General features: G+C 50.7%; 1 protein-coding gene across 5 annotated transcripts in view; it reads left to right on the top strand.

Annotated features, from left to right (window-relative positions):
• Window positions 1–13,782, top strand: part of LOC147124055 (NACHT and WD repeat domain-containing protein 2) — a 143,224-nt gene that overhangs the window by 23,917 nt on the left and 105,525 nt on the right. For all 5 annotated transcript variants that reach the window (XM_085979786.1, XM_085979779.1, XM_085979794.1 and 2 more), the window contains exons 10-11: window positions 2,559–2,767; window positions 11,596–11,735. In XM_085979786.1, the coding sequence (XP_085835912.1) occupies window positions 2,559–2,767; window positions 11,596–11,735 (349 nt within the window). The remainder of the gene's footprint in view (window positions 1–2,558; window positions 2,768–11,595; window positions 11,736–13,782) is intronic.

The raw sequence follows: 13,782 nt of genomic DNA, 5'->3' as shown, positions 1-13,782 counted from the left end.
CAAACTGGGCATCCATTAGGCGCTGTGGGCCATCAGCAGCAGCAGAATTGTATTCCACCACAATCTGTAACTTCATGACCTGGCATATTCCTCACTCTATCATTACCATCAAGCCAGGGGACCAACCCTGGTTCAATAAGGAGTGTAGAAGAGCATGCCAGGAGCAGCACCAGGCATACCTAAAAATGCAGTGCCAACCTGGGGAAGCTGCAACACAGGACTACATGCATGCTAAAAAGCGGAAGCAGCATACAATAGACAGAGCTAAGCGATCCCACCATCAACGGATCAGATCAAAGCTCTACAGTCCTGCCACATCCAGTCATGAATGATGGTGGACCATTAAACAACTAACGAGAGGAGGAGGCTCCATGAATATCACCATCCTCATTGATGGTGGAGCCCAGCACGTGAGTGCAAAAGACAAAGCTGAAGCGTTTGTAACCATCTTCAGCCAGAAGTGCCGAGTGGATGATCCTGAGGTCCCCACCACCACAGAAGCCAGTCTTCAGCCAATTCGATTCACCCCACGTGATATCAAGAAATGGCTGAGCGCACTGGATACAGCAAAGGCAATGGGCCCCAATAACATCCTGGCTGTCGTGCAGAAGACTTGTGCTCCAGAACTAACCACGCCTCTAGCCAAGCTATTCCAATACACTAGCATCTATCTGACAATGTGGAAAACTGCCCAGGTATGTTGTGTCCACAAAAAGCAGGACAAATCCAATCCGGCCAATTACTGCCCCATCAGTCTACTCTCAATCATCAGCAAAGTGATGGAAGGTGTCGTCGACAGTGATATCAAGCAGCACTTACTCATCAATACCTGCTCACTGATGCCCAGTTTGGGTTCCGCCAGGACCACTTGGCTCCAGACCTCATTACAGCCTTGGTCCAAACATGGACAAAAGAGCTGAATTCCAGAGGTGAGGTGAGAGTGACTGCCCTTAACATCAAGGTAGCATTAGATCGAGTGTGGCATCAAGGAGCCCTAGTAAAACTGAAGTTCAGTGGGAATGGGGGGAAAACTCTCCACTGGCTGGAGTCATACTTAGCACAAAGGAAGATGGTTGTGGTGGCTGGAGTTCAATCATCACAGTCCCAGGGCATCGCTGCAGGAGTTCCTCAGGGCAGTGTCCTAGGCCCAACCATCTTCAGCTGCTTCATCAATGATCTTCTCGCCATCATAAGGTTAGAAATGGGGATGTTCGTTGATGACTGCACAGTGTTCAGTGCCATTCACAACTCCTCAGATAATGAAGCAGTCCATGCCCACATGCAGCAAGACCTGGATGACATTCAGGCTTGGGCTGATAAGTGGCAGGTAACATTCGCGCCACACAAGTGCCAGGCAATTACTATCTCCAACAAGTGAGCATCTAACCACCACCCCTTGACATTCAACAGCATTACCATCGCCGAATCCCCCACCAACAGCATCCTGGGGGTCACCATTGACCAAAACTTAACTGGACCAGCAACATAAATACTGTGGCAACAAGAGCAGGTCAGAGGCTGGGTATTCTGTGGTGAGTGTCTCACCTCCTGACTCCCCAAAGGCTTTCCACCATCTACAAGGCACAAATCAGGAGTGTGATGGAATACTCTCCACTTGCCTGGATGAATGCAGCTCCAACAACACTCAAGTAGCTCGACACCATCCAAGACAAAGCAGCCCGCTTGAATGGCACCCCATCCAGCACCTTAAACATTCACTCCCTCCACCACCGGCGTACCGTAGCTACAGTGTATACCATCTACAAGATGCACTGCAGCAACTTGCCAAAGCTTCTTCGGCAGCACCTCCCAAACCCGCGACCTCTACCACCTAGAAGGACAAGGGCAGCAGACGCATGGCAACACCATCACCTCCAAGTTCCCCTCCAAGTCACACATCACCTGACTTGGAAGTATATCGCCATTCCTTCATCGTCGCTGGGTCAAAATCCTGGAACTCCCTCTCGAACAGCACTGTGAGAGTACCTTCACCACACGGACTGCAGCGTTTCAAGCAGGCGGCTCACCAGCACCTTCTCAAGAGCAACTAGGGATGGGCAATAAATACTGGCCTTGCCAGCGACGCCCACATCCCATGAATAAATTAAAAAAATTGCATTATTGCCACCAAGCTCCACCTCTCCCACAATTCCCTGTTCAAACACCAAGTCCAATTTATACCTTGCCCACACTATTGAGATCCACCTTGCCAAAGTTAGCAATGATATCCCTTGACTGCGGGCATGGTGCATAATCGCTTCTCTGTCATCCTTGAAACCTTTGTGCTGTTCAACACAGTCATACACTCCATCCTCCTTTATCCCCCTCTTCTGTGGACCTGCCCTGATGTGATTCCACTCCTACCAGTCCCCGACAAACTTGTCCAGGGCTCCATAATTCTTATGAAAGTTGTGGTGGACTTTATGGCTGCCACCATCCTTGATACCCACTTGTTTGGCCCTGTCAGGCGGAAATTCATTGAATCAATGCCCTTTTCTAAAAACAAAAATAGATAATTAGGCCTCTTTTTGTTTTGTTTTCTTATAATTTAACCTCAGTTATAGAACATGAGGTTAAACAGGGTCTACAAACAAAAGGACCCCCAGAGGATCACTGCCATTGGTTTAAACGGTATATCACTGACATCCAATACAATCTTTCAAGTGAGAAAGCTTCAGATTACGTTGATGTCTGTCCACGGAAGCCAGAATTGAACAAGCCATTGTGCGAAGCCCACAAAAATTTTTTGGAAAGCATTCATGCCAGGGTAAGAAACTAATGGTTTATAATTGCCTGTATTATTGGATTGCATTATTTCTATGTGATGCCATATAAGAATTAAATATAATAATTTTAGGAACCATTTAAACATCCACCTGGTATCTATTTTCATGATACTCATCTTATCATTTCCCTCTGCTCCCTCCAGTTTTTTCTCTCACTGCATATGATCTCTTTTAGTTTGAAGAATGAATTGGTTCATACTGTGATCTTCTCTATAGCTGGTGCCAATCGGGCCTTAGCCAGCTGAAAAGTGTCGTACGACATGATGGCCATGATAGTTTTGCTGCCTCCCATCTTCCTCCTCCTCATCTCCATCTCCAAGATGGAACAGATCACTATTTGAAATGCTCAGTCTACAAGCCCAGAACTGACAAACCCTACCCTAGTCTGGCAAGCACCTCCATGTGGCAGGCAGCTGATTTGGAAATTGGAACTGAAATGACTAGGTTGCTGTGTCTGAGCTGCCCTTAGAGCAAATCGTAGTCAAATAATTCAAAGCAGGTATCTGTTGTTGGGGTATAGCACCATCGACCATTGTGGTCACTCTTCATGTACCAATCTGGACACTGAGGGCGCAATCTTGCCGGCCCTGGGGAGGTGGGTATGGAGGCGGGACTACCGGGAAAATGGCAGAATCTGGGGCCGGGTGCCCAACCCACCCCCACCCCACCTCCATGCCATCTTGCCAGGAGGCAGGTAGCTGACCCGCGCCGGGTCCCGTCTCCTTGGAGGCAGGAAGGGGATTGCAGCCAATTAACTGCCAGTTAACAGGCAGATAAGAGGATTATCCCCATTTTACCCCCACAAGTGCAGGCTTCCCGAAGGCTGCGAACCCCACCAGGGTCACCGAGGCGAGCAGTGGGTCTGCAGGGGTCGGTGGGTGGGGGGGGGTGCAAAAGTGAGCTGTGAAGGTAAGTGATGGGTGCAAGTGTGGAAAGGTGAATATGTGAGGTAAGTGGAAAGTGTTAGAAAAAGTTTACTTTCCTTTGTTTCGTCCTGCAGGCTTCAAGAGTTGGGGATGCGGAGAGTCTCGCATCTCCACGGCAGAGTTGACAGATGGCTGCTGTATTCTCCAATGCAGCAGCCATCTAATTTTTGCTAAAGAAAGAGGTTTAATGAGTCTTGAATTCAAGAACTCACCAAACGACAGAGAATGTCAGTGTTTGACAGCTTCACAGAGCTGTCAAACTATGACAATTCATCTGTCAAAAATTTTTGAAGATGAAACGTCATACGCTGACGTTTTCTGTAACCGGCTTTCCCTTAATTGGCCTGCTAAGCCTGCTGGGCGGGCTTAACAAGGTCAATCAAGGGAAAATAGCATTGGTTGGCCAGAAGTTGATGGAGGCGGGACTAAAACCCAACAAGTGAGAGTCCCGCCTCCAAAAGCTCCCCATTGGCAAAATCCAGCCCTGAGTATCAACTATTAGATCACAGGAGCCACACAGCTGACCCCAATGTTAACCTCATTTAAGGAAGGACATTCCTCCACAATCTGACCATGGCAGAAATGGCAGGAAAATGGGGTGGTGAGGCTTGCCGCGGCATCACTGCTGCCACCCAGTCCTTTCTGCCCGCCACATGCAAATGTTGACGGGAGGGCAGTGCCCAACGGATCTTCCTTGCGTCTGCATGTGTTACCACCACTCCCTTGGGCCACCAGGAGGAAGGCGGTGGTGGGCCCCGCCAGCTCCGAGGTGCCCCTGTGGAGGGAGAGGCCTTGTTGCGGTCTCCTCTCTCACTCCCCAGACGCTTACCAGGACCCGGTTTCAGCCAAGGCCTTCAGTGTGAAATCTCCTGCATTCCTCAGAGTGCTTCTGCTCCTTTAAGGTCGCTCGCCTGGTGCGGCAATGGCAATCCCACTTCAGCACCACTGGGAATTGCCATTTTTGCTCTGGTAGGCTCCTACTTGATGACGGGAACCTGGCTGGGATCCTACCGCGCATATGTTGTAATGAGCCCCAACCCAGGAAAATGGGCTGGGGCTGGGGCAGTTACAGAGGGTCGTGCGGAAGTCCAACTCCACTGAAGCTGCATCTCGAAGAGAAGAATCCACCCCCTTAGTGTCCGACTTTGACCCTGGACAGTGAAGAAGAAGAAGAAGAAGAAGACTTGCATTTATATAGCGCCTTTCACGACCACCAGACGTCTCAAAGCGCTTTACAGCCAATGAAGTATTTTTGAAGTGTAGTCACTGTTGTAATGTGGGAAAGAACAGGGCCTAGAAATTCATTATAGCCACTTTTGGGGCGGTAAAGTCGGGCGGCCGCTAAAGTTTGCGCCCGGCGCAAATTCGAGGCCACTTCCCCGATATTCATTAGCTTCGCCCTAAGAGTTTGCTCGAGCGCTAAAACTGGCGATGCACGCCTCTCTTTAGGCGCTAAGCCGGAGGTGCTGAGCGATAGCGCCGAGGCCGGGCGCAGTGCAGGTGCGGCCATTTCTTGATTGACAGCAGACACCCTGGCGCCGGCCAGCTCTTAAGGGGGAAGGGTCGACTTGGTCTGCTGCCACGCCCTGGATAGTGGAGCCCTCCAGCTAGGCCTGAACACTGCTGCTGGACCCAAATAGCGCCTGAAACCATGGAGAAGGCCCGTGAACGAGCGCAGCGCTTCTCAGAGCTTGATTTGAGGGTGCTGGTTGGTGCTGTGGAGAAGAGACGCCATATTTTGTTTCCGGACAATGGCAGGAAGCCGCCGGCCCGCGTCTACCGGAGAGCCTGGAGGCATGTCGGCACCAAGGTGACATCCAACAGCGAGGTCCCCAGGAGCGGTGTCCAATGCCGCAAAATGCTCAATGACCTCGCCAGGATTGTCAGGGTGAGTACCCTTTCCAGTGTCCTCCTCATCCTTGCATGTGCACCTCACATTATGGGCAAAGGGACCTGAAAGCCCTAATGGCCAGTCCTCATGCAGCAGCTATGGGACACTCATGAACATCAATTGCACATTGTGCACTTAACACACTGGCCAGGCTATTCGACCATGGGAGGCAGTGCACACAAGATCAGGGCTACACACTGGCCAGGCTATTCCACCATGGGAGGCAGTGCACACAAGATCCGGGCTACACACTGTACTTAGAGGCTGTCCTTTCTCTTGCAGGCCAAGCTGGCCAATAATAAGAGGAGCCGGAATGCGACCGGGGGAGGCGGCCCCCAGATCCAGCCGCTCACTGAGCTGCAACATCGCGTGGAGTGCATCATGGGTGCCCGGGTGATTGGCCCCGTTGCATCTGGAGATGCCGACCCTGTTCTGGGCACCAATGGTAAGGACATCACCTTTTGGACCTCTCTCGTCCCACTTGCGCATCAGATCTACATCCTTTGCCACTGTCCGACCAATGCGCTGAATGCCACCACTCATGCATCCCTCGCTGACGCCCTCTCCTCACTCTAAAGCTACTCTTGTGCCTTCCTGCTTTCAGATGGTGAGGAGGAGGTCCCTGAAGTTGCCAGTGACAGCCCCTCAGAAGAGGAGGAGGAGGAGGAGCAAGAGGAAGGCGGCCCATCAGGGGAACCCTCAGCCGTGGCAACCCATGCCAATGTAGGGGCCACGTCTTCCCTGGAGGGGAGCGTGGGGGAAGTGTCAGAGGGGAGGGTAGCTCCTGGGACCAGCGGCCTGCATAAACGCGGGAGGGGGTTGGAAGCTCAGCGGCCTTCTCCCCAGAGGGGGGAAGGGTCGGAGGGGAGTCCAATTGCTGGGCCCAGCGGCGTCCAGCAACGCAGGAAGGGTCGGCCAGCTCGGCGGCCTTCTCCCCAGAGGGAGAGTCCGGCCTCCAGTCCGGAGACGGCCAACGCCGAGGAGATTCGCCGCATCGAGGACTTGTCCGCGGACTCGGAGCGCCGGCACACGGAGCTCATGGGGGTAGTGGCACGGTTGCCTGAGGCCATCGAGTCCCTGTCTTGGAGTGTGACCGAGTTCGGGCCCTCAGAGGCCACCAGTCGGGCGGAATTCCGGGCAGATCAGGCAGCGAGTCGGGCGGAATTCGGGGCAGCTCTGGCAGCGACTGGCCAGGTGATCAGTGGTGCCGTCCAGTCACTGGCTGCTCTGATGCGGTCACTGAACAGGTCAACACGGGCACTCACTGCTGCCACACTCGCTGTGTCAGCCAGGCATCGCCAGGGCACCCGGCGCGCTGCAGCAGCACAGCGGTCTGTCCCTCGGCAGATTGGTGCGCATGCTGCAGTGCTGGCCCGGGCGAGTGCCAGTGTCTCAGGCGACCAGCGAGCGCCTGCCATCCGCCAGCTTGCCCCCATTCCTCCAGCCACCACTGCCACTCACCCAATGGAGCTGCCAGGAGCTGCTGCAGCGACTGATGCTGGCCAGCCACAGCTGCAGCATTCACCAGCCGGCCCCTCGACGGCCAGACGTCATCTAGGCCGACCCCCAAGGGCATCTGCCGTCACGACATGTGCCCCTCAGGAGCCTGCCCCCAGCCTTGCAGCAGCCAATGGCCTCACTTTGAGGAGGAGCAGCAGGGCGGGCAGGGGCCACACAAAGATGCCCAAGGCATCGCCCTCGCGGGCCAAAAAGTAGAATGTGTGGGCAGTTGTGTTTGTTTTTTGAGGCCGAGAATTTGATGTTTGTTTTTTGAAGGCCGAGGATGTGATGTTTGTTTTTTACGAAGGCCGAGGATGACGGCCATTTTTGTTGCACTGTTTTGTTAATCCTCTCCAGGTTGTGGGAGCGAGTAATGTGTCTGACTGTTTTTTGGGGGTTTCGTCTGTTTTTGGTTTTCATGTGGGAAGGGCCCTGAGTTTGTACAATAAACCATTTTATTTATTCACATTGTCCATGTTTGATCTTTGAAGTGTTTGTTACCTTAACCGGCTGAGGGCTTGCGGAGCGGCTGCAATCATGTTCTTTCATTGGCACAAGCCATTCCCTGACAGGGGGCCTAGAAGTGACGGTCAATAAGCCGCCGACGGGCGGCCCTTGGACCTTCTGCCTCCCTCCTGGGCTGGTACTCCTCGTCCTCCTCCTCCTCCTGCTCCTCCTCCTGAGGTGGTGGTCCAACGTGAGGTGGCAGTGCCTGAGTCCTGCGGATAGCCAGGTTGTGCAGCATGCAGCAAACGACGACGAATTGGGAGACTCGCTCCTGCGAATACTGGCGGGCTCCCCCGGAGCGATCCAGACAGCGGAACCATTGCTTGAGGACGCCGATTGTTCTATGATGTTCCTGGTCGCTTGATGGCTCTCATTGTATGCCTCTTCAGCAGGGGTCCTGGGCGCGCGGAGCGGGGTCATGAGCCAGGTACACAAAGGATAGCCTTTGTCCCCGATAAGCCATCCTCTTGGGGGAGGCTGTGCCTGGAACATGTCAGCCACAGTTGTCTGTCGCAGGATAAAGGCATCGTGGTTGCTGCCTGGAAAGCGGGCATTGACAGCTAGGATGCGCTGCCTGTGGTCACACACCAGCTGTACATTGAGGGAATGGTAGCCCTTCCGGTTGCGGTAATCCTCGGCATGCTCCAGAGGTGCCCGCAAAGCCACATGCGTGCAGTCAATGGCGCCCTGCACCATGGGGAAGCCCGCTATTCTTGCAAATCCCACTGCACGCTGTTGCTGCTTGTCCAGGGTCATGGGGAAGGAGATGAATTGATGTCTCCTTCTGAAAAGGGCATTGGTCACCTGGCGGATGCAGCAATGCACGGCGAACTGGGAGATGTTAGCGATGGCCCCAGCAGCGGATTGGAAGGAGCCGGTGGCATAGAAGTTGAGAGCCACCGTCATCTTCACTGCCACCGACAGAGACGTCCTGCGCATCAGCTGTGGCTGCAGATCTCTGTTAAGCAGCTGGCAGATGTCTGCAACCACCTCCCTTCTGAATTGCAGCCTCCTAACACACTGCGCGGCAGACATGGTCAGATAGGAGGACTGCTGGTGGTATACCCTGGGTGGGTAAGGCCTCACTTGGCGACGCCTGTTGCCCCCTCTGCGTCTAGCCAGGGCTGCCACTCTCTCACAGCGTCTGTAAGCCCTTCCGGCATAAGGCTGAAACTCAGCGTTGGCAACCAATGCAGCCCCCATTATATGCTGGCAAACACTGAGATCTCAATGAAGGCAAAGATAATTGCTAAGCTCTGGCCTGAGCCAAAAATACCTGTCCTAGTGTTGGGCCAAAGCAGTAAGCTCTCCTCCTTGGTCTCTCTCCAAAAATCCGTTGCACAAGAGTGAATGCTGCAAAATGGCTGGCCTTTATAGTGCAGGGTAAGTGCCCTTTAATTTGCGCTCCCCGCGGCCCGCCACGGCTGTGTACCGTTCCACTTCACAGTCGTTAGGGCCGCCCGGCGCACAATGGGGCGGCGCGAGTGAAGTTCCGGTTCCGGGCGCACAAAGGGCGTTGCACGACGAAATGACATCATGATCTGCGCGCGCAGCAGGGCGCGCTAAGACTTTGCGCCGGCGCTAAATGTCTACTGAAGTTGGGGCGAGGCGCAGATCGCGCTGCGCCCGGGCGCTAAGCGCCTAGCGCTCGAGATCTACTCCTCCTAAGGCGCTAACGGCTGGCGCGCCCAACTGAATTTCTAGGCCCAGGCGTCTTAACCAAATTTTCCTCTCTCTAACCTGGGGATCCTGAGACCCATTATAACATCCTCACTGCAATGACAGCTGAGATCAGTTAACAGCACAGGCTAGGGATCAAACCCAAGACGTTCCTAATCTGTATGGCTTGACCGCACACCACCTGGTATATTTAGCACCTGCTACGTTGGAAGGGAGGAATGACCGTGTTAAAAGGAAGCCAGTGGCACCTATTTGGCTATGGAAACAATATGCTACACAGTGTGATTCATTGTTAACAGAATTATATGAACACTTTACCTAAATTGGATATGCTATTCTACACCTGAACAATAGGCCATATTCATTCCAGCTATTCATAATTGATGGTGGGATCAGGAGCTGTGGTGTTCCTTTTCCAATGCTCAGCTTGCCAAATTTCAGATCAGTTTATTCCATTCAAAATCAACCAACCAATGACTTTTGTACTCGGACTGATTTAGAAATAGGCCCTTCGATAAACAAATTGTTGCAAAGAGTTTGATATTTGTTTCAGAAAAGTTGGAACGACGTAATAAGCTCTTAAGTGAATGTAGACATATTGGGGGGAAAATTCAATGCAAGGCTGGCCACTTTGTGCCTGAAAAACAGGTGGCCAGCAGTTTACAATTGGGCGGTGGTGGGTGGTTGGGGTACTTCTGTTGCCCCTCTAATGCTTAAATATGCAAATCAGGATCCTGCACTGCTTGCAGGACCCTGATTGCGAAATGCAGGTACCAATGGGCGCTGCGTGTATCGTGCATTCAGTGGCCTCACCGGCGCTCCTTAAAGGGACCACTGGAGGCCGCTCAAAAAAACGGCCCAGCAAATCTCCAGTCTTTATGTTGGTGGGCCCAGGAGAAGCAGCTTTGCTCCACATAGGCCCACAAAAAACTCTGCCCCACCGCCCCTACACTGAAGGGTCAGCCTGGATTATGATCATTCATTGTACAAAGTTCACATTTTAATCAAATTTTATGCCACTACTCACAGCCTTACCTTCTCAAGTACAGGTGTGCTATATCATAGCAACATAGCTAGTGGCTTTAACACTAATGATAAAACATGCACTATGCACCCCATGGGAGTGTTTGCGGCATGTAGAGTCTTGCCCACCAGGAGAGCCTAGGGTTTGCAGCATTCTCCTTGTCACCTCATGCATTTATCTCTGCTGCTCCACTGTGCCACATGCTGGTTTTGTTCATTTCAGGTGACTTTATGCTCCAACTCATTCCTTACGTTGCTGTAACTCTACTTCTGAACAGGCATCAATAGTGCTTTTATGCTAAGTCAAGCTTTAAGAATTTAGGAGGAAATCCTTCAATTTTTACTTACCAAGTTATCAGCCATGGCTCAGTTGGTAGCACTCTCACCTCTGAGTCAGAAGGTTGTGTGTTCAGGTCCCATTCCAGAGACTTGAGCACAAAAACTATGCTGACACTTCGGTACAGTACTGAGGGAGTGCTGCACTGTCAGAGGTGCCGCCTTTGGACGAGAAGTTAAACCCTGGCCCCGTCTGCTCTCTCAGGTGGACGTAAAAGATCCTATAGCACTATTTGAAGCACAGCAGGAGGGTTCTTCTCGGTGTCCTGGCCAACATTTATCCCTCAACCAGCATCGCCAAAACAGATTATCTGGTCATTACTGATTGTGGGACCTTGCTGTGTGCAAATTGGCTGCCACATTTACAACAGTGACTACACTTCAAAAAAAATACTTCATTGGCAGTAAAGCGCTTTGGGACGTCCTGGGGTTGTGAAAGGGCACCATATAAATGCAAGTTCTTTCTTTCTTCAACAAGTAAAAACACCATTAACACAGGGTCAGTACTTCAACAGGTATTAGCTGTTTACTCTCAGGAGCAATGTGAGGGGATGGGGGAAGAAGTTTGTACCCGCGCTGTAACACTAATATGCAAAATTACTACACCTTAACCAATAATTAGCACATGTACCAACAAGCAAATTATCCTCCGGTGGGAGGGAGAGATTTCCTCTGTACACCATGTGCAACTAAACCATGGCCCACATTTTATAAACAACAGGCATACAATTTTGTAGCACATATTACACAGAGGAAATCTTTTCCTTATTGTCCCTTCCTCTATTCCCCTCCTGGAAGTTTATTCTTAGTAGGAATTCACAGCTATTGTAACTTATTTCAATTGAAGTAGTTCTTTGTTAGTTTTTGTTTTTTGATGACCTAACAATTTTTCTTTCTACCTGATATATTCGGACTGTGAGGTAATAATAAATGTTATGTTCCGTAGCTTCACCACACCAATATCTATGAGTACAAGGTCAACTGGGGACGGGGTGGAATCAATCCAGAGCTTAACAGGTCCCACCTATTCTACATAGAGCACCTTTGTACCGACTTCCAAAAAACTTTCATCGCCCAGTTTAACAGGTCAGTGCTTCTGAATCACTCTGCTACTACAGAAATTCTGATGCTCTGTGAGGAACAGTAATAGTCCCTGAAGCTATTTCTTTTCGGTAACATTAAATGTGATGGTTATTGTTTAAATGGATGCATGGAACTTAGAGGCTGCAGTTCAAATGAATTCTGAGTGGAAGCTAGATAAACACATGAGGGAGAAAGGAATAGAAGGATATGCTGATAGGTTTGGATGGAGGCGGGTGGGAGGAGGCTCGTGTGGGGCATAAACACCGGCATAGACCAGTTGGCCCGAAAGGCCTGTTTCTGTGCTGTAAATACTATGGCTGCAATTTTACTTAGCTCGGCGGGTCCGTGGCGGGCGACGTCGGTGGCGGGTTCCGACCCCGCTGCTAGTTCTGTGAAATGACTTTCCGTTGATAGGGCTTGCTAAGCCCACACAGCGCATTTTTTGTGCCAATTAGAGGAAGCGGGTCTGGTGACGTCATTTCATGACAGGTCATCAGCTGGTTTCCATAAAGGGACCGTGGCCAACTTTATTTTGACATTTGTGCTGTCAGTGTTCTACAGCATTGAGGTGCTGCAAAGACGGACAAGCACTGCACAGAGGTTCTCCCATGACTCCCTCCATATGCTTATGCAGGGAGGTTCTCTTCCCTTCCAATGGGCGGAAGAGACCTCCCCAGGAGATCAGCCTGGTTGCACATTGCACAGGAGGTCACAAGCAATGATGTCATCAGGAGGACCAGGCTGCAGTGGCACAAACCTTTCAATTATCTCGTTTGATCATGAAATGTTAGTACAAAGCCACATTCACCTGCTGTGCCTCTCATCACATCCCCATCACCCTGCCTTCCCTACCCTACTCCTGCACATCCTTACTCACACCAACTTACCTTGCACCTCCACCCATCCCTCTCTATCTACATTATCACATCCCCATCTCACTAGCCACTCCTCACACTCACCCTCATCCTAGTGCAATCATACCAACTAACAACACACAAGGGTAGCCACTTGGGTGTTTTATCCAATGTTCATGTAAAGTTTCTGTTAATGTGGTGTCAAACATTAAAATCTTTATTTTTAACACTTTGCGTTCTTGGACAGATTCGTGTGCACCTTTGGAAGTGGCTTAGTGAGTTTGAATTAGACGGCCAGCCTCCTGCCAGAAAAAATGGTGGGGGGAGGGGAGGGCGGGGGCTCATTAAATTATGCAAATAGGGATCAAATGATGCAGTTAAAATCCCAAAGCCATTTTTGTCTCAACCCACGTTGCTACCGTCAGTTCTTCAACCCGCCCACAAAACATGGGCTGTATAAGTCTGGAGGCTGCGATATGAAGGGATACCACGTTAAAGCACTGCAAAGGTTTGGGAGACATTTTGCTGGTGATCGATTGTGGCCTTTGGCTCCTTAAATTATTTTAAAGTGGTTGTAATGCCTGTGCAAATGTCTGAACTCGAAGCTCACTGCCACCTTCGCGAGGGAAATTAGGGATGGACAATAAATGCTGGCCTTGCCGGCGACATCCAGATCCCATGAATGAATTTTAAAAAACTTTCCACCCAAAAGAAACAAAGAGAGAGAAAAGCAGAAGAGAAAAGGATAATGTTGAGGGGAGAGAAGCAGAAGAGGAGAGTACCATGAAGAAATAGCTAAGAGAGTGACCATATTCACTGACTTAGTGTGTGTAGTGCCATAAGAGATCAACTGTATATGCAAAGTTTCACATCACATTGGCAGTGTTGCATGTTGACAGTCAGTGCTCAAAATGGAAGAAGTATTCAATTCACCAACATTGGCTTCAGTTCCACTAAATAAGCACAAAAATTCAATATCTAAAAACAAACTATAATCCTGTTTCATAAGTGATCCAGATGAAGCTACTTTAGCCACACAAGGTTTACTCTCTAATCAGGCCCATGCAATTTTACATTACAGTTCAAATGTTGAAGGAATTGTTCTGACAGTAACCAAGTAACAATTGCTATGGTGAGGCCTCTTTATCAAGTGTAAATGCTAAGGACAGGACTGATGATTCACCAAGTTAAATTAA

The sequence above is a fragment of the Somniosus microcephalus genome, chromosome 1 (genome assembly GCF_052327205.1).
Source record: "Somniosus microcephalus isolate GS21.2 chromosome 1, FLI_Smic_1.0, whole genome shotgun sequence".
In the NCBI taxonomy this organism is placed as follows: Eukaryota; Metazoa; Chordata; class Chondrichthyes; order Squaliformes; family Somniosidae; genus Somniosus; species Somniosus microcephalus.
This window is presented reverse-complemented; position numbering and strand designations above follow the sequence as displayed.